Source organism: Amblyomma maculatum, chromosome 2 (assembly GCF_055883805.1).
Source record: "Amblyomma maculatum isolate TAMU_Amacu chromosome 2, ASM5588380v1, whole genome shotgun sequence".
Classification (NCBI taxonomy): domain Eukaryota; kingdom Metazoa; phylum Arthropoda; class Arachnida; order Ixodida; family Ixodidae; genus Amblyomma; species Amblyomma maculatum.
Window position 1 is genome coordinate 82,954,218 of NC_139345.1, and position 27,327 is coordinate 82,981,544.

At 43.9% G+C, this 27,327-nt stretch overlaps 1 protein-coding gene across 1 annotated transcript; it reads left to right on the plus strand.

The window, feature by feature from the left end:
• The first annotated feature begins 18,598 nt into the window (after positions 1 to 18,598).
• LOC146199134 (cuticle protein 16.8-like) lies at positions 18,599 to 21,112 on the plus strand. The gene is made up of 3 exons (XM_084592717.1): positions 18,599 to 18,649; positions 18,753 to 18,806; positions 20,366 to 21,112. Exons 1-3 carry the CDS (start codon positions 18,638 to 18,640, stop codon positions 20,837 to 20,839), a joined length of 540 nt encoding a protein of 179 aa, XP_084448843.1. The 5' UTR covers positions 18,599 to 18,637; the 3' UTR covers positions 20,840 to 21,112.
• Positions 21,113 to 27,327: the final 6,215 nt, after the last annotated feature.

Genomic DNA, 27,327 nt, shown 5'->3' on the forward strand with positions numbered 1-27,327 from the left:
ATACCATGTTCCGTCACTCGTCCGTTGCTTCAGTCATAATCGGAATTGTTAACATGGTAGTGATGCGTCATTGGCTCCTTAAACTGTTCATAAATCTCCGCTGCGCTCCGTATATTTCGCTACAGTAGGCAGGAAGGATAGCGGGTGAGGGAATGTCTAAAATAGTATTGTAGAAAAAAGCCCTGCCGACACCGGTTCATGTCGCTTGCAAGAAGAGAGGCACGGTATCTGCCAGCAGGCAAAGACAGCGTACCCAAACGATCAGGCGTTGTCCCTTTTCCTTTCTACGCAGCTCCCTACCATGGCGGTTATCTATTTAGTCAATCTCACTTGGCGCACTGCCGGAATAATCTCAGAAAACGAGATAAATATTGCGGCGCAATTCGAAAATATATGGCTGAGCGAACAATATATTATAAAAACAGCAAAGAACGCAAATGATGTCTTCCGAGTTGGCATGGGTCAGAAAACATTCTGGCAAACGCGTGCTGCATGTTTGGGGCCCTAAGAGGGCAAATGCGGAGAGTTCTTTGAAATTAATTTTGTATCAGTCGCTCGATAACCCGCCGCATGACGTCTTGCCACACTGATCGATCTGCAGAAGCTATCAAAATAAAAATGTTTATATTCTAAGCCGGTTAACAAGGCTTGTGTTGCCGCTTCCGAGATTCCATGAATTTAGAATTATGTCGCAGCAGGAGGTAGCGATTAAACATTCTCTTACAAAGCTAACATGAAATCCTGAGCTCAAACCTTCACTATACTCGGGGAGACTTTTTCTTGGCAATGGAGCCAAAGCTACGGAGCCGAAACGCATCATCTTCCTGCGCTGCTGAATATAGTTCCTAGTTATACGAGCCATTTTTGCAATAACAAATTGCAGTAATCGGGCTAGTTATTTAGGGTATATATTTTATCACGGAACCAATTTTCCGAAATGAAGGTGTTATGCCTAAAACATTTTTCTTGGTTCCACTGGACTTCCTCGTCTGATGTCTGTCGCGGGTTTTTGAGACGCCTCAACTTTGCAGACAAGATGGCGAGAGCCGCCTATTCGGGTCGTTCCGGTTGTTCTGGTGGTCCACTCCGCAAGGGTAGGGAGCGTTTTCACCAGACAAGATTCGAGTCAAGTTCAAGAGATGCTGGCTGTCGAAGCAAACAAAAGACATAATCTGTATCGTCTATGCACACCGATATCCACGCGGCAGAACTATATGGCGGAGTGACACGTCCGGAGTGGCGGAGGGACAGTTGCGCCCATTGCCAAGAAAAAGATTCCGCGAGTATAAGGCGGCCATAAACTTTGCTAAAACAAGTTTTATAACGACATTTTATAACACACAGCGCAATTGAGGGTACACAAATACACAGAAATATATACCGGACGCGCTGGCTTTAACAGGCGATTTTATTTGAGAAAACGCAGGAGCATGGATAAGCTTCGCGTCTAAAGCGGGTGTAAAAAAACAAACAAAAAAAAAACATCCCTGCCACAGAGTTAAAATATGCCTGCAAAGCGGGCATTATAAGCACAAAAACAATTTCCTTAGCATGATATTTATTCTCTGAAAGCAGCCTAACAAAATGTTGCATTCACAAAGTGCGGCAGCTAGAGTGCGCACGTAATAGCCTGAGCAACAACATATTTGGCGCTTTCGGAAAAAACGTAGGAGGGAATTGAAACACTGGGTGCCTGTGCGGCTCTGTAATCTTACGACCCCATTACAATTTTTGATCCATACCCAAGGAAGAACCTCCCCAACACCTCACCCAAAACTCACAAGGCCAAAGCTGTGATGGCATCCACTTCAAACTCATACGTATATCCTAACCTGTACTACAAACACTGGTTTTCACCCCCTTCGCTACTTAGACACATGCATTGGCTGTCAACAACACCGCTACATTATACCATTAGGTTTGGGCCTCGAGGGCACCTCTGGGCCACTAGTAGCCCTCCCCACTACCTGCTCTTAGGAAGATGTCTTGACCTGCATGGAGCCAATTAACCATTGGGACTCCCTTGATGGGGCTGGGGCAGGTAGGTCACAGCCGCTTGCGGCGGGGTCTAGCCTGCCACCGAAGATTTATCTGTTGGCCGTCATTGCACCCGCCGCTGCTTCGGTAGTGGACGACGGCTGTTGTTGCGGCGGGCGTCTTTCTTTCCCTCTTTCTTTTCTTTCTTCTCTATTTTCTCTTCTGTCTGCACGAGGCAGCGGAGGTGGCTCAGCTACAGAGCCAGTAGCAGGCCCGTGCATTTCTTTTCCTTCTTCCCACAGCCACAACAACCCATTAACCATTGCTGACGTCCGTGGGCTGTGCGATGTCAGCGCACGTTAAAGATCCCCAGGTGGTCGAAATTACTCCGTAGTCCTTCACTATGGCTCCTCTTTCTCTCTTTCCCCTTTCACTCCCATCTTCCTCCCTTCCCTTACGGCGCGGTTGCGGTGTCCATAGAAAACAAGTGAGACAGTTACCGCGCCTTTCCCTTCCTATAAATAAATCAAATAACCATTGCTGACTTATTAAGAGGGCTGAGAAGGTTGCTGCCAGCAGGGCTGTGAACTGAGAGCTGACATTTCTTCTTGAGACGCTCTGACCAGCATTAACCCGCAAGACTATCGACAGCTGCTCTCTGGCGGGCCTGCCGGAACACGGGACACATGGAGTTCTAGCCCCGCCGGGGTGGTGCAGTGGTAAGACGCCCGACTACTGTGCCGGAGTTCCCGGGATCGAATCCCGGCCTCGGCGGCTGCGTTTCGATGGAGGCGAAACGAAGTGGCGTCCGTGTGCTGTGCGATGTCAGCGCACGTTAAAGATCCCCAGGTGGTCGAAATTACTCCGTAGCCCTCCACTACGGCCCCCCTTTCTCTCTATCCACTTTCACTCCCACCTTCATCCCTTCCCTTACGGCGCGGTTCAGGTGTCCACAGAGCAAGTGTGACAGATACTGCGCCTTTCCCTTCCTATGAACCAACCAACCATGGAGTTCTAGACTGAGAGCTGCGCACCAGAAGAGAAGGACAATACGTAACAAAAGATTTTCCGCTTCCTGCTCTACCCATATTTTGTACGCTCCCTAGGCTCGGTAGTAACCTTAAGTGCGCGCCTGGAATTTTTGCAGCCTTTGCTTTGAGTACCATTGTATACATGCATAAGTGATTCGAGCACGTGCTTAGTCACCATACCAGCCTATTCGAGAAACCACACAAGAGCTTTCCCGGAAATCCCACAGATAAAAGAACTGCAGCTAAAGGATCTCGTAGGCCTCCAACAACAACAAAAAAGCGCACAAATTTCGCCCGAGCGCCTACTCCTATGGACACGAATTGTCACTTAGGCCGAAAATAACAGTATCCCGCAGCGCTGTCTCGATAGTTAGTGCGCTCGAGTGCTGGACTAAAAGGCGGGGGCTCTATTCCGACCACGCGTCCGCTGCCCGATGGAGGCAGAGAGAATTGCGCCCGTGTGCTGTGAGATGCCAATGCATGTTGTACCTTTTGCGTCGGGTAAATGCGTTTCTACCTGCTAAAGCAGCACTTAATCATCATCACGTGGCGTTGAAAGGTTTCAGGGTCATTTTATCCACGTCTGCTTCAAAAATCCGCTGGTACTGCAGTGGGAAATAGACAGAGGGGGGGGGGGGGGATTTTCTTGCAGCCTACGGAATCGACAATAAGCCGGTTTCTCAGAAGAAGCAATGCCGGATGTTTTCCCTACATCTACTTCCAATCCATCATCCTGCAAACATGTTGATGTTTCTTGTTACATGTGAGCCTTCTCCTATCTGCGCAGTGCTTGCCCGCCCCTTTCCTTAGCAAATGTTCTGGAAGTATACTTGGGTAGGATTGCAAATAGGGTAGGCACCGCACCCTCTTTTAATTGTGGAACGTCGGGTGACAATAATATATACCTTCTGTTAACGACGTGTTTGAATAATAATAAACATAATAATTGGTTCATAGGAAGGGAAAGGCGCAACATTATTCACACTTGTTCCTGTGGACACCTGAACCGGGCCGTAGGGAAAGGGAGGAAGATGTGAGTTACAGTGGAAAGAGAGAAAGAGGAGCCGTAGTGGAGGGCTGCGGAGTAATTTCGACCACCTGGTGATTTTTAACGTGCGCTGACATCGCACAGCACACGGACGCCTCTTCGTTTCGCCTCGATCGAAACGCAGCCGCCAAGGTCGGGTTCGAACCCGGGTACTCCGGCACTGTAGTAGGGCGCCTTAACTGCACCACCCCTGCGGGGCAGTGTTTGAACTCCCGTTTGACGTTTGATTGGGCCCGTTTTTTTTTTTAATTGAGCCCTTTTTAGACCCCGTTCCACTCGATTTCACTTTCGACCTTTCCGAGAGACTTCAGGTCTCCATAGAAACAAGAGCGACAGATACTTCCCTTTCTTTTCCTGCAAACCAATTTAGAACGCTGGTGAACTTTGATGCGTTCAACGGAACGCTGGTTGTGCGACAAGGGGAGCGCGACGTACCTTGTGCTCAGGCTTTCGGTTGGTTTGGTTGGTTTGCGGGGTTTAACGTCCCAAAGCGACTCAGGCTATAAGAGACGCCGTAGTGGAGGACTCCGGAAATTTCGACTACCAGGGGTTCTTAATCGTGCACTGATATTGCACAGTACACGGGCACCTTGCTTTTCGCTTCCATTTGAAAAGCGACCGCCGAGGCCCGGATTCGATCCCGCGTCCTTGAGAACAGTAGCCGAGCACCGTAACCACTGCGCCACCCCGGCGGGGTGCAGCCTTTCATACAAGTGGGATTCGTACCCAATGCTATAGCTAATAAAAGCATTACATTGAAAAAGATCGTATCCGTGAAGCACATAAAATGTATGGCTGAGAAGCATGGGCTCCTGGTTATTAACGAAAAATAACATTTAATAATTAAGACACGACAAAAACCAATGCTCTCAAAGCGCCCTAGTGCTGGTGCTCGATATTTGGTGATAATATCTGGCAAACCGTCTGCATTTTTTTTCTGAACACGACTGTCCGTGTGCTGTGCGGTCAGCGCACGTTAAAGATCCCCAGGTGGTCGAAATTTCTCCGTAGCCCTCGACTGCGGCTCCCCTTTCTCTCTTTCCACTTTCAATCCCACCTTCCTCCCTTTCCTTACGGCGCGGTTCAGGTGTCCACAGTGCAAGTGTGACAAATACTGCGCTTTTCCCTTCCGGTGAACCAATTATTATTATTATTATTATTAACCCGAAGGGCACCCAGGAACAAAGCACCACCTCTGAGAAAGATCATACCTCCCCTTCTAGCCACCCCAACCATGTTCCGGCGTCGGCGTCCTGCAATGAGCTTGCAGCGTCATAGCAACAAGAACGTTTATTCGTGATCGACGGCTGGTAAATATAACCTAGGCGACTGCGTGATAACAGCCCCGCTGTATAGAGATCATGACATGCAACGGGCCCGCACATAGAGCGATGTGCTACTGATACGACACTGTAGCTGACATGGAAGATAACTGGACTAAGGGTTGCCTGAAACTACGTTTGGCAAGAGATGCCAACTCGTACTTCTATTTTCTTATAGGAAAGAGTGATATCAGAATCAGCCTACCAGAGCCATTTGCATTCCCGTTACCGCTAGGTTACGCAGGCACGCTCATTCGGCTTAGTTAGAGCGTCGGTTTACATGTTGAGTGGTTGCCTACGCTATCCGTCATGCCTTTAAAGGCGGAGCTTAAGTGTCCCCCATAATGTTTAGATGCGGCCAACAAATTATTTGTTTGTCTTCTTTTGCGTTTATATTCCTGCTGTCCTTTGTTTGCGCGTGCGATCTTCGCATTGGTTGTCATCACATCCGTGTGATTCACTCCGTCAATTTTCGGTCTCCTTACATTCCATTTTCACTTCCATCTTCCTCCCTTCCCTTACGGCGCGGCTGAGGTCTCCACAAAAAACAAGTGAGACAGTTACCGCGCCTTTTTCCTTCCTATAAATCAATCAGTTTTTTAAGGTGTCTGTCTCCCACCAATAAAGCTCAGTCGAAAGTCAGCACTTGTGTCACTTCGTGTTCTCTTGCGCCTTGTTGCTGAATCCCATTGCACTGTTACGTTTTCTAAATTCAATAAGAGCCAACTCACCCAGAGAGGAGTTTAAACTGCTTGACCTGGGGTCATACAAATTTATACGAATATTGTTTGCTCACCGTAGTGCAAGTTTTTACAAGGGAACTGTGGTCTGACATCACATGGAAACTTCTGAATGAATTATTACTTTTTAAAATGCACTGTTAAACACTGTATATTATACAAATCAGCGCCGGATGACACGTGCATAATTGCATTGTACAGTTCTTTGTTTTCTTAGTTACAGCTGATCAGGCTCTAGGAGCTGTAATGCCGGCTTTCAATGTGGCGCATTACAGCTTCTGATATTATTTTTTTTTTATTTTTTCTTATATTCTGTAATGTCAGAATGAAATAGGTTAATAGATTGAACCTTAATTTTGGACACAAATATTTTTCGTTGGTGATGCTTTTTAAACGATAGCGTACGTTTGGCTCTTTTATTGGTACCTTGACAGCATCGTAGGGAATCGATCGTCTCCTGTTACCAGCGGAAGATATATCCTGAGTTTTGCTTTGGACCGCCTCGATCTTCGCCCTTTAATAGAGGCTAAGACCCTTGGTCCGTGGACGCAGCAGTCGACTACCCTAGATGCCTACACGGCACTGTTTTTTTACTTCAGAGCAGCTGACTTGTGTGAAAACTTATGGCTGTGTTCCTCACCTCTCGTTTCTACGTTTGTATTCCGCCATTTATCTTCCACAGTACAGAGAGCTGGCCCGAACAGCATTTGCGGTTAACATCCCTATTATGTTCTGTCACTTTACCTATCTCGTCAACATCATCATTGTTCCAACGATATCGTAGCCAGGGATTTATTACGGACAAGTTTCGGAAATTAAAGAAACAAAATCGGTAGTAGCTTTTGCACTTACGTTGCACGTACGTTGCACGTGCAAACGAAGTCGAGCTAAACCCCAAATAATCTATTAGCCGTATGTCAATAGCACTCGCATGATTTTTTTGCTGCAACAACTGGTAGCCCGGTAGCATCGCCAGTTGCCTTTTCTTTATAACTTGTATAGTATAGTAATAGAACATTCTGTATAGTATAGTAATAGAACACCCTGTCGAATGTGCCGGGGAAGTCTATGCCTTTGTTTTTATGCTGTTATGACCTTCCTATCTGCACTATCAACAAATGTATTTTTTCAGTTCGTACTCCGCTTCCTTCACCTTATCTCTTATCCATTTTATTTATAGCTTCCTTTTCCTTATTTACTCTTGCAATGATGTTTTCTCCACTGGCTCCTCAATCCTCAAGAGCAGGGTTTTAGTGCGATGTACTCTATATTGATAATCACCCTGGTTTTCGCACAATACGCTTATTTTACAAAACTCCTGTCTTTGGATGCATCAAGAACTTTAACCATTACTTACAGGTAAAACAAAAAGCTTTTTAATATTCTATGGCAAATTAGAGAGCGACGAAATTGTCTTAGAACGGCTTTTCATGACATGGTAATGCGGCAACGTGACATATTGCTTTACACATTCTTTATATAAGTAGAGAAATATTTTTGCAGAAGCCACCGATGTTATAACATTTTTTTCTGAGTTACAAAGCCGTTTTTTGAAAGAAAATGAACTGAAATACATTTTGTTTTATAACTCATGCGCTTGCCGCAACTTGCCGGTGGCAAGGAAGCTGGAAGAACACGAGCTCAGCTCATGTTGTCTTTTCTAGGCGTAAAGAGCTGCCTGCAGTGCTTTCTTCATCAGACGTAATGTTAAGCTACGCTGTTACCTCATAGCGGATTCCTGATAAATGTCTCAAAACGAACTATTGCTTTTCGCGGCTCTCAGCCTGAAGCCAAAGTTTGAAATAATTTGTCACGAATTCACGACCCTAGTCCACAAGGCGCTATGTCTCGTACGATAACCTCTTCGCGTACTCACCAAGGCCTGCCTCTAGGGCTCTAAGGCCTGTTACCGTATTCTATGTTGACGCAGATTCATGAGTACCACAGTGGTGGTCAAGAAAGGCCATGATCGCAAAATGAAATGCCATGCCTGTATTTCTAAGCGTGAAATATTCTGCGTGCGTTAACGGCCTCAGCCTTTATGTGCATTACAAGAGCCTCCAGATGGCGGTGTCATCAGTGCTCTCCAGGCTGCAATCTGTAAACAGACGAGTCATTTGCCCCGTTGGACAGCTATGGAAGCACTCTATAGGAGTAGGCTGGACTATCTGTGACTCACACTTACGGCGAGTCATCAAAGTAAAAATATATGCTCAGACCTGCGCTTGGTGCCGATGTGAAGTAGCAACGCTAAAGGAGTTCCTTAAAATAACGTCTCCGTTATAGAGTTATCATATCTGCGTATATTTTGGCCTCTTTGTTCTGCCTAGCTCACCTCAAATCATTCCTAATACGGATACTAAAAATTACACCAGAGAACGTATCGACGAAGGCAAAAGGACCTTTATATGTGCATAAAATCCGCTTCTGAAGTGCAGGGCGAAGCCTGCTCCTACCGAGATCCCTGACGCTCAGTGAAGCCCCACACAATTATAGAGAACTTACCTCACATCAGTATGTATTATTCATAGTCGATCGTTCTGCACGCGAAAGCACAAGCGACTCCTAAAGCACAGGAGACTGATTCCACAGCAACTTCTCATTTTTTTGCTGCTGTATCAAGACTTTATCGTAGGTGACCTGAATATAAGAACGGTTTGAATGCTACTGTGCAAACACTGTATATGCCTTCAACCTAGAGGTCACTGCCACGTGTGCTCTGCCTCCTTCAAAACCAACCTCCAAAAGAATTCTCGAAATGTGCGGTCCTCCTACTACGTCTACAAACCACATCTCTCTGATGAAGGACACTTCGAGAAAGTATAGAAGACGAATAAAAGCAGCAAATTTCATTTTGGCGTTTTTTCCTTCGGACAGTTATAAGTTATGACACTACAGCCCACTTCAAAATACAAACGAGTTGTTGATGTATTAACACCCGCAGGCACCGTTCTGAGCACAAGAGAAAGATCAACAGAAATTAATCGATCCGGCTATAGCTGGTCGTTAGTCTAAGTCTTGCGAAGTCTACACAGTCCGCAACAAACAAGCAGCCGGCCAATACCATTAAATGTCACCTGCAATCCGTCGCTAGATCAGCACAAGTCCGGAGAGAAGCTAGAAGTAATGCAATCAAAGCCGCTACTATATTTGCTAGCAGCAAGTGCCGATAATGAGGAGGAATTTTGTTTTTAAGGTGAGCTCACGCGCAATCTCATAAAAGAGTAAACATGGCAATCAAAACAACGAAGTTTATCTCCTTGTTGACATTCATATTAGTATTCATTTGCGAAGATTTACAAGTTTCCTCATAGCTGTCACCATGTGGATTCGGTTGTGGGAGAAACAATGAGCCCTAAATGCTGTGCATGTCTTGCACTTTTAGCTGTTCCTACTGCGAAATTTTGTTTTCCCATTTTTCTGCCATTACTCAATTCCTTTGCTTCATCAACATCAGTTGTCTGAGGCATTGTGTTGTGACATTCACGGTTGGGCTCTGTTTTTAGCATTCAGAATCACCATTCTCTACATTTATGGAAGCGCAACGTCAGTTGAGGGTGTAGAAATTAGATTTCCTTGTAGCTTGCTCGCCTGTTAGCTAAATCACTGGCATTCTACCTTACGTATATAAGCGCTGGAAGTCAACGTGAAATTTGATTTTCCGCTTACATCCAAGAGCAATTATGCCAGATCGTCAATTAGACATGGCAACGCCGAGCTTTAACTAGAATTTATTGAAACAGTTAGAGTTTAAGTGAAAAAATAAGAATATTCAAACCTAAATTTGCCTGATAAATTAAAAACATTCTCATAAGTAATAAGCGCACTGTCGGCCATTAACGTTTCATTACCATGCGCTACGAATGAGTGACATATGTTGGCACGAAAGAACTCTTTACTACGTGGAGCTCGGCTTCAAGGTTTGATTAGAGCGCGTTTTCAGAAATTAGTGCCTTCTCAGAATATTCGTTATTTCTGTGAGAAATCTTGGTAAAGAGAAGTGGACAACGAATAGGCGACTCCCAGCCAGGCATCCAAGAATGGATAGGTAAATCAATCAAAGGAGGACTGTTTCTAACGGCCAAGCGTTTTCAGAAACATTGTTGTTGTTGTCCTCCCAACATGTGAAGCGGTGCAAAACAATAAAACAAAAAACGGTCTAATGATCCCTGTTCACCGCAATATGTACAGGCTGCAGAAAGTGCCAAGCAGACCTCAGAAGATAGAAATTTAGAGGTAGAATACGGCAGCGTAGCCTTATGGCACTTACCCACACAGATGGATCGGCCAAGGACTAAGCAGCAAAGCAAGTTTCTGATGTATACTTACATGTCTAAAAAGAAAATGATAGGAGGGGTAGAAGAAAAAAAAAAGTGAAGTAATGAAATAAAAAATGAAAAGTTATAAGGGACACGGGCGATTGACACTGGTACCTGTAGAACAAGCGATGTTATAAATATTTAGCAAAACAAATGATTTGATTCTAGTTAAAAATTTGCATGGTGGTAAAAACAGACTTGGGACTGTGGCCAACGATGGGGGCGCCAAATGATAATAATATCTAGCTACTTAAATTGAAAGCTGTTCCAATCTCTTTTCTATCAACCGTCCTCCCGACGCAGTGAAGCGAGGCAAAACAATAAAAAAAAGTCTAATGATCCCGGTTCACCGCAATATGTACAGGCTGCAGAAAGTGCCAAACAGACTTCACAAGATAGAAATTTAGAGGTGCGATACGGCAGCGTAGCCTTTGTTAGATATATCTTATGTTGCCGTGAATGGCATAATTTTCTACTCCAAAAACATTTGGGCTCCAGGTAATCATTATATCTTAAATGATTTCCAATTTAATGTTTAATAAATTGCTTCTACGAAACCTCGCTGCTGCGACGTATGCTGTCACCGGAAAGATAGGAAACTCAGGACCATTGAGGGAAGCTTTTGCCAAGCTAACAGCAAATTCATTCAATGGCACATTGCTGTGACCTGGTACCCATACCATATGTACAGGTCTCAAATCTGGAGGGATCAGGTAGAGGAAGATTTTTACGAATACAGAATCCACTGACGAAGGGTCGGACGAGCACAGGGATAGAGACGAATTAATGACAGCCACTGCAGAAAACGAGCAGTCTAGTTTTTTTTTTTTTTTTTTGAGTTTGAGTTTATTTTGATTTAGACGAAACTGTCTGGGTGAAGAGGGCTAAAGGTGACACGCGTGGTCACCTGACTGGGCCCTATAGACACCCTGCATTCATGCAGAGAGAGTTTGGAACACAGCAAGAACACAGCAAGTTTGGAGCAAAGCAATTACACGGCAAACGATTTCATGCTGCAATATATACATAGGAAAAAAAAGACACCTTTGTTACAAAACAAACAATACCCACAGATAGGTTTGCTTGACAAAAAAAAAAAAAAAAACACCGAGTTTTCGTAGAGCACATACCAAAACCAGAAACTCCGCTCGAAAAATTGAGGTGAAGTCTGGAAGACGCACAGGAAAAGACCAGTCTAGATGAGGACAATACATATTCACACCTGCCTTTTTATTACATAGATATGCCTCGGTTACTATTGTTAAACTAGTAGGAAGGCGTCTGAAATGATCCTCTAATAATCTCTTCAGAATAAACAAAAAGGAAAAATATTTAGTGTTATTCGGTAAAATGTCATCAAAGACAATTTCAGCAGACGACCCGCAGATATGGATGAATAGAATGATAGTAAGGCTAAAATTTAAAATATGAATCTTTCATCGCCGTTGGCGCTGCTGCCTTTGTCGACGTTATCAGCGTTGTTGAAAAAATAAAGAACAAGCCACTGGCAAGTCGTACGTGGGTGGCCACGTGATCACTCATATGCATTTCGGTAGTTCGTGCCACCTCAAAAGACAAGATGACAAGGCCGGATCGGCTGCCAGAACAGCATATTAGGCTTGTGGGCGATTCATTATAGGACGACAGTGCAAACAACGCCGTGCTCTTTTTTCGTGTTCACGTTACGTTATTTTCGCTGTTAACCTATAACTAATCGGCAGGAGTAGCCAATTCGAGTAGCCAATTTCAGATCAGAGGTTGAAAGGGGAATTGAAGCTTTTGACACTATAGTTGAGGCACACTAAATATAGGACACGCAGGCATATTGGTACGGCTTGGGTAAAGTGGGACTTTGTATCTAATAAATTGCAGTAATACGAAAAGTTGAGCTAGTTGGTACATGATTGCAAATTACGAGCGCTGCGACGGAGAACAACAACAAGAGAGGAGCGCCTGTCCTTGTCATTACTCTCTGGTTGTTGTTCTCCGTCGCAGCGCTCGTAATTTGCAATCTTGCGACTTTGGATCTGTGTAGGATGGCCTTCACGTAATGCGATAGCTCATGACTACATGCTTATGATTGCGTGTGAAAGATAGAGGCTTAAATTAATGAATTAGTGATTAGGGGACTAGCAAAAAGCTTGCATGGCAGTGAGCTTTCGCAAGGTGGAGATGCATACGGAACGGGATCTTAATGTTGCCGCGGCATGCCCATAAAAGTGTAACTGAAGTACCCCCGACTCAAAGAACTTCAAAACACCCCAGCTAGTCGAATGTTCCGGAGCCATCGACGACAGCGTCCCTAATACGTTTGGCCGTTTAGGACGGTAAACCTTGTATACCAAACCAAACCCACCTATTCATATACTTCGCAGTCGATCGTAATGTATTGCTGCAAGAGTAATAAACGAAAGAATTCCCAAAAAATACGAGCTGTACACTTCAGCCATACAAAAAAGCTTCGCTCGAGTGAATTGGACACTTTTAAGCTCTACACTGGCGTCAGGAAGCCTATTTTTTATTTACAAAAAGATTTTCGAACAAGGTTTTTACACGTTAAGGGCCGACTTTTACTGTCATAAAAGAAAAAAAGACGCATATATCTGCTTAATGCAGGAATTGCTATTCAACATTAGAATCTTCTTTTTTGGATTGGGGTCGTTTGTTTAAATCGCTTCAAACGTTCCATGTTATTAATTGATGGCTGACGGACTTCTGAAAGCTGGCAGAACAAACAAAATTTTGATATTAGCTCTAAACGTGGTTCAGCAAGAATACTCCGGATGTGAAGATTTTTGTCTTGAATTTATCAATAATTATTGAATTAAAAAGATGCCTCTTTTTTTTTTTCAAGATAAATACTTTATACAGAATATCTAGGGCAGCCTTGAGGAGCTGCGGTTGTTCTTTCATAGCCTTCAAATGAAAATACAGCACACACATCCTCTGCACTCGAAAGGCTTAATTATAATACTACGACCATCTGTTTTCGCCACGAAAAACGCCGTTATAGATACACGAAAGCGCCTCAGGCTCCTCCAGGAGAAAGTGAATGCAATGCAGATAAACCCCGGGGCTAAGAACACAATGGGACGGGGCCGGCAACACTGAAAATATGCTTATTCTGGTAACGCAGTGCACATAATCTAGCGGCATGTACCGAGAGGAAGGAGGAAGGAGAGATGCTGGAATGAAAAGAACCGCAAATTTGGGTGCGTTTCTTTTTAACCTGGCAAGCAGCAAAAGCTCGAGACAAGGTGTGTCTTACACACATAATTTAGACGTAGAGCAGTATATACATTTGCGCTTCATTCAGTAAAGCACCAATATTTCTATAAACATCTCTTAAATTTATTATAGACGTTCGACGAAATCTTCAGAAAACTAAAAGCTTTGAAGATGTGAAATTGTTAACTCGACAACGCACCACCCTTTGTTTGCGAAGTTTCAGGAGTGCCGATTCAAACACTCACTTATGGCAGTTCTTCCTGCCTCCTACCCAAGCCTTCTCAATGTGCAACTGGCTAACAATATGTAGCTGCTTCAAAAGAGAGCGATAAGGTATTTCAATACACCTGTGCATTTAACGGCTATAATTCCGTGTTCTTTTTTCGCCTGTATACCGGGCAATGGGAAGTAACCCTCCCTCTACCAGGTATACCACCAGGCCACGTTTTGAATGTGTGGTGTGACCGTCATCATAATTCGTTTCCTTGTTCCTGTCATTGTCCAGTTAGCTCTACCGCCAATGTAAGAAACATTCGAGGACACTATTGCGACTAAAGTGATGAAAGGCGAAAGCCTGAGCGCTGCATTCTGCTACGCGACTGCTGCGCATGTAACGATGAATGCTACTACGAGTAAAGCGAGCGACTAGTCTTTCACATTCTACGAGGGCGGTTATTCAGTGAACTCTGCTTTGCAGCGACGAGATCACGCTCCTTGTATCTTCGCAGTTGTTCTACGTTTACTGTTGTGTGGTTGATTTTACCGTGTGCGCGACAGTAATTAGTGATTAATAGGTAATTATGCAATCGTAGTTAATAATTATAAGTAGTCCAGTAGCAATTGCTTGGTGACTAATCAGTATTAAGTAATTATTTATTTATAAGTCATTGATTAGTGATTAAGTATTGATTGGCATATGGCCATATAAGGAACGCATTCGCACATACTGTGGTGGTGCTCTGTGATTGGTCAAGACCTCCATGACGTTCTCCCGTCTGGAGCAATCAATGCCGCCGCTAAAGCGTGACACTTTTGCTGACGGCAACGACGAGGCAATAAAGGCTTTCGCCCTAAAACAGTCCTAATTATGCAAGGTTGTATAGTAGACCTACAATACGTGCGTTGAGGAGGCCTCACAATAATTACAAGGGTATTGTCAAACTGCAATTCTCGTCCTGCTACCCAAGCTTGCGACTAGAGAGGAGCGCGGTACGCGGCTATGCTGTACGTTCACGCAAAAAGAGCCGTGAGAGCAGCACATGGAGCCAAACGCCTTTCTCCTTAGGAACGATCAGCGCGCAAGATTACTGAATAGTTTATCCGCTGTGTTCCTATCCTACAATAAGCGCATCGACATAGACAGCCCCTTCTTTTTGCACTGCGATAATGTCAAGATGTGTAAGGGGGCTTTTTACGTTATGCTCATCGCTTGCGGATACTTGAACATGAATGATAAACCACCATTGTGGTTACCGAAGTGTCAGAGCAATATGACAGAGTACCTTTACACTAGGTTAGTTGGTCTCCATTCACCTTGACTTAGAGGAGCGCTAAAAATACTAAAAAGAGATAGCACTAGATACAAGCGCGTACTAGACTCTACACATCATTTTCATCTACACCTACATTAGTGAGGTGAGATAATAAAAGGAAAGAAAAATCAAACCAAACGTGAGAATACATTAAACTTCATATTAAAGTGTCACATGAACCTCCCTTTCAGTTTTCTCACTTTTGTTATTGTTATTTTGCTGTTTTGTTTTTCTCTAATCTTCGTTCATGTTGGTGAAGATGAAAATGAAGCGTAGTTGCTAGTTTGAGCTTGTGTCTTTTTAGTATTTTTGTTTGCGCACCGCAACTCAAAACGAATATGACAGAATTCATGTGCGAACTTCTCGGCGTCACGAAGGTAAGCAACCCTGTCCAATAGAAGCCGAGAACCGCGTTTTGCTTATACTACACCTATGGACAACAAGCTGATGTAACCGTGAAAAAATATTTGTCGTGCTTCATCTACCACATGCATTAATTTCTTGGTGACAGCACAGAACAAGCGCATGAATAAAACAAAATTTCACACATAAAAAAAAAAAAAACTTTTGTTTATGGCTACAAAACATGGACACTGGGCACCATGCATGCATTTCGGCAGTCTACAGGTACCGCGAATTACACCGCTACTGCATTTTTGGTTACGATGCACAAGAAAATACAAAGCACCGAACGAACAGTCATGAACGTCCGGAAATCTAGTCGAAGAATTACTTAGCTGGCGCCGTAATAAAAAATCCCGGTTGAGTTACATTATTTGTTGGCAAGTCTCAATTACAGTAAATATAAGTTGATTTCGCATAATTAATGACCTCTGGTGTGTGTGTTTGACAAAGATGACGTAAGCAAAGATTTAGCAATGAATTATTGGTAAAAATGCTTGGTAACCACCATGAGTGAACTTTGTAGGTGATATGTAGTTCTTGCACGATATAAAAAGTAAATTTCATGTGAACACGGAAAGCCGAGCTAGTTGGCACATATTTGTGGAAACCGCTCTGTTTCCTCAAAAAATTCCTTCCAACCAGCCTGAATTTCCACCTATAAAAGTTTATCTTTACTACATCGGGTCTGTCTCCTGCGACAACTTATTCTTCTTGACAACCAGGCTGCATTTACCTCGTCATATACCTTGTGTGCCTTTAAAGTACACTCGGATTTCTGCCATGCACGATGTGCGGTCAGCTCGGTTGAAGTCCGCTCTTGTGCCGTCTTTCTTGTCCGCTAAATTTTGCTCTGTTCTACGAAATAATTTTAAGGACAGGGTTCCATCCTTTTTGCCATATTAAAATTTCTATGTATGCTGCTTATTTTTACATTTCCAAGTAGCTTGAACAGTGCAGAGAACAGGAAGAGTACAGTGACGCCCACGAGAGTAGCCTGGTCTCTAGCAAACAATTCGCTAAATTACGAGAGCGCGCAGTCCATGAAGCCGTGGTGGTAAGATGTGATCTCAAAAACTAGGTATCTGTGCATAAAGGCAGCTCGAAGTCCAGTAAAAGTTTAAAATAAAAGAGAATTTGTTAAGATACAAATTGCTAAAGATAACACACAGTAGTCGGAAAAAACTACAGAAAAATTTCTGTTGTTACGACGGAATGTTTGTACGGTTTTTGACAGAAAATCTGTTGTTACAACAGAACTTTTCGTAGTGAAATCAGAGCTTTCTGTAGTTACAACAAAAAGTACAACAGAAATACAGACAACAGGAAACTACTACAGAAAAACTACAGAACTGCAAAAGCTTTTACTGAAGTACAGGAAAATCGACGTTAAGAACAACAAAATATTTTTCTCATATTTTTGACATGGTTCTGTTGTTTTTCTGAACTAGGCAGCAGCTGCATGGATGGAGAATGTAGGATGTAGAGCACTACAATGGACGTTATTTTTCGGCGACGCAGTTTACCGACTCTCTACTTCACACTGTTCTCCAAAGGGAAATAAAGCCAAAGGATACGAAATAATCTACACAATGGGTTTAAAGTAATTACGAAATGTGAGTTATAAACAAATGAACGAATAATTAAAAACTAGAAAAATATTAAAAACTGCAAAAAATTAACTGAGCCTCGTCACGCGTCGCCGCCCATTTATGGCACCCGCGTTCCGAAGTCATGGTTTTGACAAACGTTTTACATATTCGTTGTGCAATATGCAATCGTTTGCTCTATTTCAATCATGCCAGCTGGAAATTCTTTCTGCGAAAGACAAACAAAAACAAATGCATGCAGACGATTTTATTTAATGATAATTTAATATCTAAAGGTGAGGTATGAGTGTAGGCACCATTGGAAAATATGGCGATTGGTAGTTGTCATTCCTTCAAATAAAAATCACTTATTACAATACATGATTTCATTGCCGGATAATTGACAAACCGTGCGCCATTAAAAGCTTGTCAAGCAATGCGTTTCTAGAGCGGCCTGAACACCACCCTACTTTCAGCTTCTTTTTTTTTCTCAGGTTAATCTTACACACCTTCGCCCTGTTAACTAGATGAGACCTGCTGACTCATTTAATGTGTATATGTATGTGTGTGTTTTCCAACCCTTCGAGCGGGCAACTTCGTTTTACAAAATTAATGGCACCATTTTTTCGCATATCAAGCCTGCAAATGAATGCCCTGTTTTCCACCGAAAACGACAAGTGAGTTCCAGTGGACGCCAAAAATTCCTAATTCCACATATATTTCGCTGTAAATTGCAAGAACTAAATGACACTTGCACAACTGTTTTCCTCTTGCGCTACGTTATGAATTACAGCTCTTTTCTTTAACGTCTGTATCATGCTTAAAACAAGTACAATAATTTCTACTCTACAAGGACGCTGCAAGCCTTGTAGCACCGTGTGGTGCAAGATATTCTTAGCTAAACTGGCTAGGGCAAAGTTTCAAAACTTCAAATTAAAGCAAATAACCCACATAGAAAAGTTGCGTAGGCCTAGTTGACTCTATATTAGATACTGTCGGCCAGAGTACATGAGGCAAGCAAGCGTGAGAAAAAGTAAATTTGGCGACAATTTTTTTTGTTTGCTTCTCTATTTCTACTCTGGAATGCACTCGAAAGACAAGCTTTTAGCGCTGTAGCAGATGCATCGTCGAAGATGTCCCTGTAGTGAGAACTTGCTCGGTCAGGTGTCACTGACTCCGATCCCGTATCGGCATTGGACGTCCTTGCGAAAGGTCTTTGCCATGCGCTCCCTCGCTCATCGTGCGAGAGATATTTTGCGTCGAAGCACTGCGAGAGGCAGCTGTCTTTTTCATTTTTGTGTGTTTTCTCGCTTTATTAGCAGATCACGTCCACGCCTGTGTTAAGCGATTTTGGAATGCGCTCTTGGTCAGTATAAAAACGACGACAGCTCGCCTCGAAACGCCAGTTCAGTTCTGATCCCAGGAACAGCACTCCCAACATCAACCACCATGTTCACCAAGGTGCCGTGGATACTCCTCTGATCTCATATTCTTGGCTTAGAGATCTCAGTAGCATTTGAAAGGCTCTGGTAACTTATTCATTTCTCCCAATGTTTGCTTACAGGTCGCCCTCTTCTGCCTCGTCGCTGTTGCCACCTCGGCTCCTCTCGAGGACTACGTGAGTCATCCTTATGACTAACAATGTCGTTAATATATCGACCAGCATCTCTAAGCCTGAAATACAACACCATCCTTAATGTTGAAGGCGAAGTCATTATGCAATTAATGCGCCAATGTGTAGAGTGTCCTAGATTTCAATGTTTCAAATAGTCTTCTTTTTCTGGTAAGGCATCTAAAATGAGCTTTATAACAAGCGTAACATAGGTTTCGAAGTACAAGTTTATATCTCCCAGCAGAGTTATTATAATCACTTTTAGCTTCCCAAGATTCACTTTTACATTATCCTGAGCACATATATATATATATAACATTTGAAAGGAGGTAAATACTACACCAGTTATTCCTGTACTGTTTTCATTTTAATTATCTTAGCTTGTGTGCTATTGAGAGCTATGCTTGCTTACAAGCCCTGTGCATGAAGCTTCCATACCAAACTGTGGCTTGAGCTCTCGCGAACGCAGGCGTATTGAGTTCGCAGCAGCGTTTTTCTACAAGTCCCTAAAAATGTTTCGATGAGAACTCACAAATTGAATTTCTCGTAGTTACTTTTTTTGTACGAGTATTCCAAGTAAGTCAAGAAAAGCTAAACATTGCACGAGCCGTAAGTAGCCAAACTCATGTCAAAAACGAACACACTCTTTGCATCAAGAAATGAAATCTTTCATTATTTTCTATTTTTTTATTCACGCATTCATATTCACATTCTTACAGGTGTCGCATGGCAATCGTAGAGCCAAATTCTACAGGAGTCGTGGCGTAACCGTGCCAGAAAACCCAAACAATAAGTTGGAAAAATCAAAAACAATGCGATATTTGTATTCGACTTAGCTTTCTGTCAATTTCCTGTATTGCAGTTTAGGTTCTCAAGAGCAGATTGTCGATGGTTCTGTTCGAGAATGCAAAACTACAGCCATAGATGTGATACCAGCAGTTCTATTCATTCATGTGATTACGCCACTTTGCAACTGGTAATCGAGCAGATATAACCTTAAAGAGCAGCTACATCATTTTCTAGAATTATACGGTACTCAAGGATTCAAATCGATATACGCTGCAGGTAAGGCATGCAGAGTGTTTATTCTATAGCATTCAAACAGATGGCGTAATTCATGATTAAACCTCAGACTTTTTCTCATTCCGCTAAAGCTGCGTGGCGAAGCTCGGTCATGACGTCATGGACGGTAATATTTTTTATATTCGTCGCCTTCGCCCCGTTCCTGTTGTGCCTTTTTTGATGGTTCTAATCAACATTTCTAGGGCTTTGCTTTCGACAACTTTTCTTTCTTTTTCAAACCGAGTATGTCTATGCAGGAAATGTACCAATATCATTAATGAGGTCATCATGCGCCCCCAACCCGTCAATGTGTAATGCGGAGAAGCTTAATAATCGTCACGGTTTCTATCGCTAATGTCGCCATTGTTTCAAATACTAGCTGCAAGATATTTCGCATGCTTAAACTGCAAGCTATTATCAATTGACCCCTGGACACTTATCGAAATCTAAAATCAATGCAGCATCCTTTGCTATTCGCCGACGATCGCTTTTCTCTTACGCAGCCACCACAGCCATACAGCTTCAGCTACGATACCACCGATGAGTTCGGCACCCGCCTGACCCGCGAGGAGACCGGTGATGCCAGCAACAACAAGGTCGGCTCCTACAGCTACACTGACGCCAACGGCGTCGCCCGTACCGTCAAGTACACCGCCGACGCTGAGGGCTTCCACGCCACCGTTGAGACCAACGAGCCAGGAACTAAGACCTCCAACCCAGCCGACGCTCTCTACAGCTCCAGCGCCATCGATGTCGCCCCAGCCCCAGCTGCCGTCGTGGCCAAGCCCGTCGTCGCTGCCGTGAAGCCTGTTGTTGTCCAGGCAGCTCCAGCCACCGTCGCTGTTCACGCCACCCCAGTGGCCGTCCACGCCGTTCACCCAGCCCAGTTCGCTCTGGCCGCTTCCCCCCTCACCTACGCCCACCACGTCGGCCCAGTCGCCGTCGTCCACCCAGCTCCCTTCGCCAAGAGCGCTTAAGTCGCACAGACTCTCCGTCCCGTCAAATCGAAACAAACTTGAACTTATCTACTACGAGGAATACACCTCCTGCGTGATTCCCTCGGCTTTTCTTCAATACGTGTCAAAATTGGTCCAATAGCACTATTATTTGGCTTAGTTCATCATCTAGTCTATAATATAAAGTTTTGTTATTCACCTGTAGATCGACATTGGTTTATCAGATATTATATATCCCGTTGTTGCTGTTTGTTGATGGAATGGAATAAATATAGTGGTTATTGAAAAAAATAAGCTGTACTTACTATTCTTCTCGCTCTGCTGCAATGAACCCTTAGTGGTCGTTCTCATGGCTAATGAGAACTAGAGCAACGAATATCGAAACGGCATGAAAATTTTGGTATAGATATGATATTAATTTTCAGCCGGTCTAACAGCAGCCTGTTATGTTTGTATAGCTATTGCACTCATAGAGATGTAGAAGATATCGCTCATTTTGAGCTCGACGACTTGTGTAGCGAAAACTACACTGCGCTAGGTTTTCAAGCCGTCGGCGTGGAACCGCGGCACCGTGGCACGGTGGCACCGTGGAAGAAGACGAAGACGAAGAAGAAGGAAAGGAAGACAAAAGAACACGAAGAAGAATACTCGGTCATCCGCAGGTAATGGTTTCACACCACATTTGGTGCAGCAGCGCTGGCCCTTCTCATTCTGTTTATTATCGCATATCTGCATTTTGACAAATTACAAGTTATCCTATATATCAATGCTTTATTTTTGGGACAAATACAATTTACACCTTTGGAACCCTGAGGTCCAGAGAAATCAATACAAGGTGAGCACACGATGTTGCCTGCTTCAGAATGCCGAGCTATTGTTCATTTTCTTGTGCAAGGTCCGGCTTGTCACTTTTGCGTAGCTTTTATGTCATTTCTTAGAAAACATGAAACAGGCAGATATAATTTTAAAGACCATCTGTATGATGTAATAAGGTTCCAAGCACTCAAACCTTCTAGATTTATGAAATAACGACGCATGAACCCAGAGAATTCGTACGTTATTGCACCATAACCCTAGAGCGAGCTCTTTATCTCTATTCCATCGCCACTTTGCACTTAATAAGAACTTTGAGTCGCGCGTTGCTAACGCGCTTTTCTCGGCTTTCTTCCATCCACGTCGCGCTGTTAACTAGAAACATACCGCCAGCTCTCTCGTCTTGCATGGCATCTTTTCTAGGAACCTCTGTGATATCTTCTTTGCAGAAAGGCAGATATTTATGGGGACGTCATTGAGGCTACAGAAGAAATAGTGAATTTAAGCTGTGGTATCGTAGGTACGTCAGTGACAGAAAGCATTATAGGGCATGAAACTACAAATTTTCCAACCAGTCAACATAGGACACAACAAGTAGCTGAAGCCAGAAAAGAGAAAGAAATACCTTTATTAGCCCCAAATAATGAATATGACAGCGAGTCATGTAACGCCGACTCCCGATCATTCCGCTCTAGCCGTCGGCCGGGATCTCCTGGATTATGGCGGAAGCTATGGCCACCGAGGAGTTTACGCTGATCTTGTTCTTCCCGGTTGAGCAGCAGTGTCTCCCAGGAGTCTGCTTCGGTTCAGCTCTCCACAGCTAGGTTAATGTCACACCACGTGGACCAAGTGTGCGATTCCGTCGCATTTCAGCATAGAGGGCCAGAACGCCTCGAGGTGCCATTAGCTTAAAAATTGCGCATTTGGAAAGACTTGCGTTTTCAGTTGTCTCCAAGCTACCTAATCTCTATTTGAGAATTGCTTATGTACCCTTGGGTACAACTAACATTCCAACATGCAATGCTTGAGGACAACCTTATACCTGTAAAGTCTTAACCGAACTGCAGGGACGTCTTACGCAAGACACTATTGGGATCCAGGAAAGTACTACCTCGGATCAGCATGTGTGCGTTCTCGTTGTCTCGTACCCATTGAAGCGCCTTCGTCCAAAACAACGCGACCTGCTCTGCCGGAACTTGGCCGAGTGCGAGAAGTTTTACTTGTGCCGCGGATATTCTACCTGCGTCGTAATTTCTGAATACCAATTTAGATTCACTTACGATGATCTTGGCCTGATGTTGGGTCCGCGCTAGTGCAATGGCTACCTCGTCCGTCTCGGTTACGTCTGTAAGGCTTTTGCAGTTAAAGTCATGATGATGGTGCCTTTGAATTCGTAGAGAAACCTTTATATGCTATTTCGTGTATAAGGAGCTCTCTAACCTGCCTTGAATAATTGCCTAGGTTGACCATTTTATTAAAAAAGCACCGCTTATTCCACTTTCGCTGGTAAATCTCCAAATATTTGGTGACGGTCTGCTCAAAACATTTATTTCGCTGTCTCAGTTCTGAGCATTCGCGAAACGAAAGCCTGAGCAGTTGTGCATGTATAGTATGCTCTACAGGACTCTGTGAAAAGCTCTGGAATTAAGAATAATAAAAGCGGCGAAACTGATAACAGATTAAAAAATACATGACATGTCAACGTTGCATTCCTCCGTTTTTTTTTTTTTTTTTTGTATTAGCGTTCTGATAACTACCGCACGATCGCGCTCATTTCGCATGCTAGCAAGGTGGTATTAAAATCCTCCAAGGTAGGCTGTAGCAGTATGTGGATCGGGAGCTTCCCGGACGGGCAAGCTGGGTTTCGCAAGGGCAGAGGAACTAGAGACCAGATTGCCAACCTTCGTTGGATCATGGAAAAAGCATGAGAGTTCCAGAAACCCCTCTACTTCTGCTTTATTGATTATGCGAAAACGTTTGACTGCGTAGATCACAGCAGATTTTGGCATGCTCTCCAAGAGATAGGAGTTCCAATTCACCTCATCTGTCTCCTCAGGAACCTGTATGAAGGGCAAGAAGCCACAGTCAGAACTGGGCATGGTCTTACTGATTGGTTTCGGATTGAGAAAGGAGTGAGACAAGGCTGCATACTGTCACCCTGCCAATTTAACAGATATGCTGAGTGCATCATGTGGAACGCCGGTCGGGACGAGTCTTCAGCTGGAGTGAAGATTGCTGGAAAACGTATCAACAACCTTAGATATGTGTATGATACCACTTTAATTGCAGAAAGTGAAGTGCAACTCAAGAGACTTCTGATGCGCGTACAAGAAGAGAGTGAGAAGTTTGGGCTTAAACTGAACATTAAAAAGACAAAGATAATGCCGTCTTGCCCTATCAAGTCCTAGAGCATCAAGGGACAAGAAGTGGAAGCTGTGACAGCTTTTCTCTTCTTGGGCTCCAAGATTAAGCCGGAAGAAGACTGCAGCCATGAAATTAGGAGACGCCTGCTTCTGGGAAAGGGAGCCATGGCTAGCCTTGACCGCCTAGAAAAGAGCAGAGACATTATTCTGCTAACCAAGATCCGTATAACTCGTTCTATGGTCTTTCCATTTGTGATGTATGGATGCAAGAGTTGGACTGTGAAGAAAGCTGACAGCCGAAGAATTGACGCGTTTGAGTTGTGGTGCTGGCGGAGACTCTTGAGAGTTCCTTGGGCTGCCAGAAGATCAAATCAGTCGATATTGTCGACCATAAACCCTGACTGCTCATTGGAGGGTCAAATTCTAAAGTTAAAGCTATGCTAATATGGTCATCTGATAAGAAGAGAGGAGTCGCTGGAGAAAGATTTGATGTTGGGAAAGGTTGAGGGTCACCGGAGAAGAGGTAGGCAGCGAACGCGATGGTTAGATGGCATCCTCGAGGCGCTGCAGATGAAGTTATGTGATGTTAGGAAGATAGTGAGAGACCGGAAAGCGTGGCGTGATATAGTCCATAGGGTCACGAAGAGTCGGACACGACTGAACGACTTAACTGTATTCTGTATATATCTATCTTAAGGCTGTTCATCCGCCCTTTTTATAAATGGCTAAGTCGCCATTTCCAAATGCAAATAAAAATGGCTCACTCATTATGAAACTTTACCGAATAAATGGCAACTGGATGCATGGAGCTTATAAAAAAATAAGGTAAGAGGTAAGCGGCCTTGGTAATTCTCATCGCGCGATCAGAACTGGTAACCGGTACCGAAGTCATTGCTTTGCGTTGTACATTACATTCAACTTTGCGTGACTTATCGTTTGGATCATCTTTTGTGCTTCTGACCGGTGGCGCAACGTCTCCGTGAGATGTTTTGTGCTTTTCCTGCCCCACAAACGTAAAGCAGATTTTTTAATGATCTTTGCCTACTTGCGCTCGATCAGAAAAGGAGCTGTAGCGTTTTCCGTGCGCTTTTTTAATGCAGGTTACCGGCCCCGCGGGTGTCTGCTAGGTGGCACACGGTGTTTGGAGAGTACGAAGCTGTGTCATTTTCATCTACTTACTTAACCGACGAAAGATTGTGTCTGCAAAGCCGTTTGCTGTCAGTGCAGCTGTAGCTATCATTTGCTGTTGATGCAGCTTTAGTTACCAGAACGAGCATCATGTCTTCGAGAACTGTAAATAACTTTCGTGCAATTGCTATCGATTAAATTCCGTTGCTGCTTGCTCCAAGAAGACGTCGCTTTTAATCTGCAGTATCAGCACACGCGAGAGTACAACGTAGTTCAGCCCACATAGAACTATTTTAAACTTGGTAAATCATCAGCTTACATGCTTTTTGATAGAATTCTGCACACCGAACACTGTTTTATGCATAAACTATCCCACTTTACGGTCTGCTTCTATGCGTAACCACCAGCCGATGCGCATGTGATAGTAGCAATCTAGGCACCCTAGCCTGTGAAGCTGTGGAGCTTGCACTGAACTGTTACCAGCTATTGTCGTTGTATTCAGTAACGTCCCCATGTTTACTACAAATGAAAAACTGTGGGAACCAATCAGCGCATATTCATCAACTACCTATGAATTTGAGGGATAGAGTAGTTGTACAGAAATACATATATACAGCCGGGCTCAAAATACTTCCCGAATCGTGCCGGAATGCATGCGGACAGAGTGCACGATTTGGGGCTTGGAGAGAAAGTCAAATAATTTTTATCCTCACTTCCCCTCTTTGTCTTCCGGAGTGCGCTACCGTAATAGTGTCCCGCTCTCTGTGCATGGAATAGTATCACGTGGTGGTAACAAGGCCGATGGCACCAAAAGAAGAGTGCGGGATTGCCCTAAGAAAACTTTTTTTTGTGGCCGACTTGCGGCAGCAAAAGAACTAAGCCTCTCGGCGGCGTCGATAACAGCAAACGTGGTCGCTGGTCGTGGAACAGATAATTTCTGTCGCGCCCTTCAAAGCTGAATTAAAAAGCGAGAAAGGAACATGTAGATGAAGCCGCAAACGGTGACTATCATAACTTGGGAAGATTTGAATACTTCGGGGCAATACGGACTAGTGCTTCGATGTTCGCACCAATGCTAAGTCATTGCTCGATTATTTCTTTTTTGAAGCGAAAGCTTCCCTACGCCAGGAGAAGGAGGACAAACTTTTATGAAATGAGGAAGTCTTAGGCAAGGGCTTCCGCGCTAGGGGGCCAGGAGACCTTCAGCTCTGGTGACCTGGGTTGCACTCTCGATTGCGCGCATTTGGATTAGCGGGTCCGAATCGAGCCCTCCCACTGCTCGCAAGCGGAGAGCTCTGCAGAGAGGTCTCTAGGGCACGCCCATAGTATGCGATGTAAGTTTGCTCTCTAGTGGCACAATTAAAATACCTTAATGGGTGTGTAAGGCAGAGTATGCATGTGCGTAGGTGACAGGATTTGGAAAGGAATGCGCCTCTAATTTTTGTCCTATGATCTCCTGTGCGTTTGTGAGGTATCTGTGTCCTGGAGGGTATAGGGTACGTATTTGACGGAAGTGTGCTGTGATTTCTTGATAGGAAACCATACGGGCCCTCGCCGCCGGCCAGCTTTTCGAGCCGTAAGCGTCATGGAGATTTTCACCTTAAAGTAACCTTGAAATATACTGAGCCTTTCCTCTCTTATTAGCCAATTTACAGTAGAAGTGAAAGCTATATAGCCACCAGTCAGTGCCTGCGTTGGCTCATTGTGATGGCGCAAGATAATCAAAGAAAAACTGCGTATTGTCGCGAAAAAACAGCACGTGTGCTACGTAATGTGACGTGTCATATAACGTGTCGTATAACGTGTCGTCTAACACGTCATTGGCTCATAATGAAGCATGCATGAAATGTTTCAAGGATTCGAAGGTAATACGCAGTAAATAATTTTTAGTGCCTTCAATGGAAATACACGTCAATTGAGATGTCGATATTGAGAAAACTGTCCATGAATAAAATATCATTCTGATTTCCTGACTGACATACATCTTCTATCAAAATATAATTTACTGTCTGCATTTTCACAAGTTTGGGAATGTATGGCTTAAGGGATCATCACCACCAGACTCTATAGCCTTCTAATTAAACCTGTCTTATACAGAGTGTTACCTGAAAAGTCCCCAATTTCATTCGCTCACCAAATGTTCCGCAACCTCCTTAGGTAACCCAGTATTGCAACTGTCAAGGTTTGTAAAACATATCTGAAGAT